Consider the following 7,961-nt stretch of genomic DNA (forward strand, 5'->3'; position numbering starts at 1 on the left):
CAGCTCCTTTCATTTTGTTTAATTCATTGCTTGTTTGGAATCAGCCAAAATACTAACAGTGTATGGCCAGCTCAAGTGAAACTATGCAAAATTTAAGCAAATGAAGATGTAGATTTTGAAAAAGCTCCAGCTTGTGACGAAATCTATGTTCATGAAGCAGAATAGAAACCTAAAAGGCAGTATATACCACTTGCAGTAAACATAAAGCCAGAATTAACAATGATTTCATTACTTACATGTGGAAGCAGATGTAAAAATGCATCCCCACTTAAAGTGCCGACTGCCAACGCCACCAGGAAACTTAGCAAAAATTTGAAGAACACTTTATTCATCAGAGGAACCAAGATGATGCCCAGCAAAGATAGCACACTTATAACAGTAATTGATATAAAGCCACCAATCCATGCTGTGGAAAGAAAACAAAGATTACCAGGCTGGAAAGAACATGCTTAACCCCTTCATGACTGAGGCCCTTTTTTCAATTTTTGCACCCATGTTATATTCCACATTTTAGGCCTGAAAAGAAATAATGATCACACATTTGATATCAAAATGAACAATTGAACATGTGCTTTGCCCATGCAAGGCACATCAACTGATTTACTTTCATTCAGACAACCGCAGCAGTCTTTATCTTCTTAATACTCCCATACCACTACGTTCAGCCACCAGGAGCTAAAAGGAAAGCCCCATTTAAGCTGGGGGTCACTGGAGTATTAAGTTACACAGACTGGCCCAGCACTAACACATGGAGCCAGTCCTGTGCTCCTCTATACCAACAGGGCATTTCCTTTTTTCCTTTGGCTCTTGCCACTGAATAGACCAGTAGGGAAGCAAAGGAATTGGAAGTATATGCTGCTAGGAATTGGAAAGGGTGGGGGAGTGAGACAGGGAGCGTAAAGTAACGTTTTGTTTTAAGCTTATAGAAGAATATAACGGTCATGAAGGTAGATGTACATTAGTTCTGCATTACACTACCGTTCAGAGATAGTTTTGAAAGAACTCACGTACATTAAAGGGTATCTATGGTCAAAAAGTTAAAATAAATATGTATTTCTACAATACATTTCCATAAGTTTTATCTAACTCCTAATAAGCATATTGATCTAGAAGTTTATAAACATAATTATTGAAGATGCGCATAGGATGTACTTCCTCGATACACTGACAATTTCACACTGTGAATATACACTTCCTTGTGTCACGACTCCTACAGAGCCTGCCTCTTGAACTACAACTCAATACCTGAACAATGTAACATTACTATCGCTTGCTGGAAGCAATGCATGGTGGGCTACGTAGTCTTGAGAAATTGAGACTGCATCAAGCAGCAGGAAAAGAGACTCAAAGCACACAGGGAATCCAGGACGTTGTTGAAAGTGATGGGCAGAAAGTCAGCACTCACTACATAAAAAGGGATTTTTTCGTGTAAGCTTTGATTGCATTATTAAACAACTATAGTATGTATGCCTATTACAGTGCTGACTACCCCCCTGAGCCCTTATGTCACAACAGTCGGTCCATTCAACCTAAATGATAAACCCTGCCAACTGAGAGCATCTACAGTATTCTATAAGAAATCATGAACTAATTCAGTTCTATAATATTGAGAATATACCACATACTGTAAACCTTAAAGTACAACTAAAGGTTTTTTTGATTGAGTGGTGAGGGGTTAGAACCAGGTTTTTATTGCTTCACTCGTTCTTATTGCCCTGATCACCAATGTCATTGGGAATGTAAGGGAGGGTGAATCCAAAATTTGTGAGATGCCACCAGAACAAGAATGGAGGGGAAATCTTCCACTGGGGACACTTGCCCATGGGACAACTCTGCAAGATTAGAGTTTTTCACATTGGATCGATATCCTCTCACTTTCTGTTCTGTCTACAGGGTAGAAAGTGAAGAGAAATCTCCCCAATGTGAAAATAAGAACGGACAATGGTTTTAACCCTTCCCTACACTATCCAAAGTGAAATAAAAAGTATTGTGTTTAGATATACTTTATAGGCTTCATTTATAATACTTCCACCTGGCGTATAGCTGAATGGATACCGTTCCAACGGCACTAGCATCCCTCGATGGTGCTGACCAGTTTAGGAATTACCTATACTGGCTTTATAAGAAGTTTTATCATTGAAGCTCAAAGTAAAAAAGTATTTCTTACATATTATTCCTAAAACAACAGCTCTTTCATTTTACATGATACACACAGCTACTTACCTACTTTCACAGAATATACACCTTGGCTGCTTTCAGCCATAGCATCGTCATGATCATTAATCAAGCAGGACTTCCTGTCGATTTGATTAATAATAGCTGGGCAGATATATCTAAACTCATCCAAGTCAAGAAGCATCTGCATGTTCATTCCATGCAAAGTCAGCAGGCGTGAGGCATTTAAACACTAGAAGAAGAAGAAGAAGAGAGAAATATTTGCAATGACACATTTTGCATTCAAGTCAAAGTACATTTAAATAGATAGCTGTGATAATTTAAGGCAATAATACGATTTTGAATTCATATAGAAGGAAACGTGAATAAAAATGAATAGATAACCAAAACATATGTCTGCAAACATAGATACTCCCTGATATAACTATAAAGTGATAATAAAATCAGGAGTTAAATGTTAAAAATGCATTAAAGTACCTTAACTATTAACAAAAATGTATATTATATGTGTAACCACATATAATTATCTCTGAATTGGTATAGACACTGTCCTTCCTTCAGGGGGGTGGCTACTTTTCTTCCCTAAACGTGAGATTGTAGTCTACAATGGGAGTGAGCTTAGAGCGGTGGCTACTTTAAAAACACACACACAATGACTATAGGGAACAGAAGTAGCCACCCTCCAGAAGGGAGGACAGTGTCTGCACCAATTCAGAGATGATTTGACGATCTACGGCCAAGTGATACACAAATGAGATACATTTTTGTTAATAGTTAAAGGTACTTGAATGCTGTAACGTTTAATTCCCGAGTTTGGTGTCACTTTAAAACTTGCCAGCAAAAAAGTGAATACAAAGAAAATAAAATTAAAAAAAATGCACAGAACATACATCTAAGCCAGCCTAATCCAAGTAACTAAGTCACCACGGTGACCAGGAAATGTAGCTGAGCAAGCTGGAAATGTCTCCTTGCCAAAAAAACAGAAGTGATGACTAGCAGGCACCGCTACAACTGATTCTCTGAGCTCATACTGAAACAGAATGCAGTGTTCATATCTGGGGGAACATGCATGCCTCAATACAATTGCAAGCACTGGGTGTCCCAGGAGTTTTACAGCACAATTCCAAGGTATTCCAGGTAACAGGGAGATTAAAGTGGCACAAAATTTAGGAGTGAAATCTTAAAAATTTATACAAGTACCTTAACCATTAACAAAAATGTATCTTATTTGTGTATCACTCAGCTGTAGATTCTCAAATCATCTCTGAATTGGTGCCGACACTGTCCTCCCTTCTGGAGGGTGGCTGCTTTTGTTCCCCATGGTCCATGTGTGTGTTGTAACTTAGCCACCACTCCAAACTTGCTCCATGTGATGGACTACAATCTCATGTTTAGTTTACTCATTTGTACAGAGATTGTAGTCCATCATAGGAGTGAGCTTGGAGCAGTGACTACTTTACAACACACACAAGGACCATGAGGACCAGAAGCAGACCACCCTACAGAAGGAAGGACAGTATCAGCACCAATTCAGAAATGATTTGAGGATCTACAGCCGAGTGATACACAAATAAGATACCTTTTTAACTGTTAACAAAAATGTATTTGTATAGATTTTTAAGAATGAATGAAAAAACTACAAGTCCCATCTGATACTGCGACAGAGGGACTGAGTAGTTCTCAATGGAGCACAAGTGTGGTAACGTCACTGCACTTGTAGTCCATCGATTGTCCATACCAAGGTGCAGAGACTTTCCTATGAAACTGGAGAAGCAGAGACTGGGAGGAACCATCTGCAGGAGCCTGTACACTGTACCCGTGATCCACTGATTGCAGTTGCAATGCGTGGCAGGCTCCGTTGCAAAAAATAATAAAGATGCATGTGCGTTTACTTTTCAACAGAACAGATAGCGATGGAAGGTCCAAAATGTTATGGTTGACATAGGAACAGGAGATATGCAGAAATCTTCCAACTGCGATACTTGTTCCAGTGACAACGAAACCTGACCAAACACCAGCAGAACTTTGTTTGAAAAAAGTAATTAGTGGCGCATTCCTTCCAATTTCTAACAGTTGTTCAGGTCAAATCCATGATCTTTTTCGAATGAAGTGACGGAAAAAAAAAAAAAAAATCAAGGAGCTGGATGGACCAATTTTCTCAAAACAAAATTCTAACAGTAAACATGGTTTTTGTTCAGGAAACTCCACTCATTGCCAAAATCTAATGTTAAAAACACATTTCTGAATGACATTCGTCAAGACTCCGATGACAAGATTGTTCATATAAAAATCTACCAGTGTATGGCCAACTTTAATCCTTCTCCATTTTGGACAGCTTTATCTCACATCCTGCAGGCAGGAAGTAAATGGAAATCTTGCCAAAAAGGACAGACAGAAAAAAAGAAAATACCTGGCAGGTGTTCTAACAATTTCCCACTGAGCAAAAATGTTTTGCTATAGATACACTTTAACCCTTGCCGCCTTGCCGCCAACGCTTTAAAAGTGAACTATGGCCCAACCTTTTTTGCCCATAGTTCTCTTTAGGGTCACAGGAGGACATATACCAGCTGTGCCCACCCAATCTGTTCCTCCAGCCAGCGCTGGAGAAACGAAAAGGGGCGGAATCCCTGCAGGGAACAGAGACTGACAGTCACCGCTCTCTGCAGGGAGATGATCAGGAACTGAACAATCAGAGTCATGTTATCGCTAAGTTCCCAATCAATAGACCCGACATGAGACAGCTTCAGTGTCACGTCGGTTCTAATTGTGGGGATGTATGTAATTGACTCTCCCCATAATTCTCCTTTAAGGGGTTCTTATTACGGAGTCAAAGGCAAGCTGCTATGATTGGCTGTCACCGCAGTCACATGTTCAGAAGCCCATCCCACCGGCTCCTAATTGTAAACGGTGACTACTCTGCGGTGTCACTGTGCTGGGCTTTCAGCACAGAAAAAAGGTGTCAGCTGACACATAAGTGGCTCAACGTTAAATGATAAGAGACAGAAAGTGATGGGAAATCCAAATCTTTACATTTGTCACCAGAACAAAAAGGTGAGGGTAAGGGCTTGTTCATACCAACCAGCCACAATGAACGCTCGGTCCCTGGTGTGCGCTAGGAGGAACAGTGCTGATGCACCGCTTCCAGCTCAGCGCATTGTTTACTTTAGTTAGAGTTTTGGACTGCGTTGCACCTAAGTATTGCACGCCGCATTTCTTCACAGTGCAGTAGTGTAAACAAGGCAATCCACCCTGTATTTGCCTTGGGCCTGTGCAGTCCCAACACATCTGCTGTGAATGAGCCTTTTCAGCGGTGGCAGCTGGTCTGGTGGCATCTGGGAGGGGTTTCCTCCACCTACACAAACCTAAAACGTAACACAAAATTGTAGGACACATACATTTTAGGGCCCATTCATGTCACATCACATTTTTATGTTAAAGAAAGAATGAGCTTGAACACCCTTAACACATGAAAACTTAGCGCAGGCTACATTTTTTTTTCTTTAGCAGCAATCCACAATGCAGACCATCTGTGGTAACGTGCTGCGGTGCGTTGCAGAGGTAGTTATTTTAAAATGAATGACACCACAACACACCAATGCCTATACTGTGCTGTGCCGCAATGCACATATGAACGGGCCATATGATTCATTTAGGTTAAAGAGCCATTTGTGCCTTGCCTGATCAGCAGATGATTATGGAGCTGTGTGCATGGGCCCACAATATATAATACATACAAGTTCAGATTTGTAAGAAAAAAAAAAGTCAGCATTACGAAACCGAACATTGGGGGGAATTTATCAAAACTGTAGCAGTAGTCCATGGCAACCAAACAGCTTCTCTTTTATTTTCAAAGCTTAATTGAACAAAACAGAAGATAGATGCTGATTGGTTGCCATTGGCACCTTTTCCAAATTCTGTCTGCTCCAGTTTTAATAAATTCCCCCCATTGTATCTTGCACCTATGAGCGTCAACTGAAAACATCTTCACAGTTATTTCAAAGTAACATAAACACATGAATTCTTAGAAAGCAAAGTTAAATGAGAACTATGACATGAGTGATTTCCACTCACGTCATAGTTCTAAGCCGACCTGTGACAATGAGACTGTCACAGGTCGGCTCAGTAGATCGGGAGGTGAGGGAACACATACCGGATTCCCTCACCTCTCGATCCTGTCACGGCTCTCTGCCGTGACAGGGGGAGGGGCTGGATTCCCCTCTTCCCGCTCCGATCTGCCAGCACTGACTGGCGGAACGGACGGGGGAGGGGGCGGGTACAGCTGGCTCTGCCTCTAGATAGGCAGAGCCAGCTGTCACTCACGCAGCTGGGCGGATCCCGTCATCTAAGTCAGGATCCGCTCCAGGTGCGGCGTCTCAGTATACCGCGAGCTGTAGCTCGCGGTATACTGAGCTTAGGGTAACGGGAGGACGCTAGTTTGTGTCCTCCCGTTACCCCAAGGAGAACTATGGGGAAAAACACTGACCCCATAGTTCTCCTTTAAGGTGTGGACAGTTTTGGTTGTGGTCCAAGAGTGGCAGAGGTAAAGCTAGTCACAGACTGCTTGAATTTCAGCCTACTGACTTGCCTAACGTTTAAATAGTGTGTGGCCCCGTTAGTGCCTCAGTTCAACAAAAGCCGATTTGTTTCAATTGACTGTTGTTAAAGGAACCACTCTGAGAAACCTCGGTCAAACTGTGACTGCGCCCAATCAGGCGCTGTCACTTTGCGGGTGTTCCGTCAGCCAAATGGCCACTGTGCGGGTGTTCCGTCAGCCAATTGGCCACTGTCACTGTGTGGGTGTTCCGTCAGCCAATTGCCCGCTGTCACCATGCGGGTGTTCCGACAGCCAATTGCCCGCTGTCACTGTGCGGGTGTTCCGACAGCCAATTGCCCGCTGTCACTGTGTGGGTGTTCCGACAGCCAGCCAATCAAATCACAGTCACTGTTTGGATGGTCTGACAGCCAGCCAGCTGCAGTCACTGACACATCCACCACTGTCACAATATAAATGATTGGCGGTGAGGGGAGGAGGGGCTAGGGGGTCCCCCACACTGTTTAGCATAGAAGGGGGAAACAAGAGTTTTGCTGAACATGAAAAAACTAATATGTATTAGGTGTACAGCCAAGCTTTGGGTTGGAAAGGCAGTAGGACTCATAAACCTTAACCATCATACAGAGTTAGCCCAAAAAGATCTGTAGAAAAAAACTATTTGTTTCTATTCATTTTGTGACAGTCATTAATCGTGACATAAGGGAAGGCCCATGATAATCACCTCCACTTCAGTTCCCAGAGAGATGCTGCTGCTGCCTGTCCCAGGTGCCTGGCTCTCAGAAGAGGACACATGTCGCTTCTTCCTGTTCTCCTCACATGTAGTGTGACTGTGCTCAGTGTTGGGGCTGACAGGGTGAGGATGATGATGGTGGTGGTTGTTGTTGTGGTGGTGATGCGGATGGTGCTGATGATGGTGAGGATGACGGTGGTGATCGTGGTGATGATGATGATGATCCGTTCTTTGTATAGCGATGCTCTTCAGCCTCTCCTCCCCCAGACTGCGGAGCAGCTGCCGGAAGCCAGACATGTTTAAACTCTGATTATTCTCTCCGTAACGCTCGAAAAGGAGAAGCAGGTTATGACGCTGTGCCCTCAGCGCCAGCACGGGGTCTAACCCTGGAGATACGGGACTGGAGGCGGACACCTGGGCAGCACTCGGGCTCACCGCCTCCCCGCCCTGCGGAGGTAACGTCACGGTAATGGCGGGCTCGTTCCCGGTGCCCAGCCGGCACAG

General features: G+C 43.2%; 1 protein-coding gene across 1 annotated transcript in view; it reads right to left on the minus strand.

Moving 5' to 3' along the window:
• Positions 1–236: 236 nt before the first annotated feature.
• LOC108798781 (zinc transporter ZIP6-like) overlaps positions 237–7,961 on the minus strand; it is a gene marked incomplete at its 3' end in the record, with an annotated part of 8,898 nt that continues 1,173 nt past the window's right edge. The window contains exons 2-5 of the mRNA XM_018570563.1: positions 7,639–7,952; positions 7,449–7,605; positions 2,224–2,407; positions 237–406 (exon numbers count right to left, since the gene is read on the minus strand). Coding sequence (XP_018426065.1) covers positions 237–406; positions 2,224–2,407; positions 7,449–7,605; positions 7,639–7,952 — 825 coding nt within the window. The remainder of the gene's footprint in view (positions 407–2,223; positions 2,408–7,448; positions 7,606–7,638; positions 7,953–7,961) is intronic.

Source organism: Nanorana parkeri, unplaced genomic scaffold (assembly GCF_000935625.1).
Source record: "Nanorana parkeri isolate BGI_ZX_2015 unplaced genomic scaffold, ASM93562v1 scaffold1558, whole genome shotgun sequence".
Taxonomy (NCBI): domain Eukaryota; kingdom Metazoa; phylum Chordata; class Amphibia; order Anura; family Dicroglossidae; genus Nanorana; species Nanorana parkeri.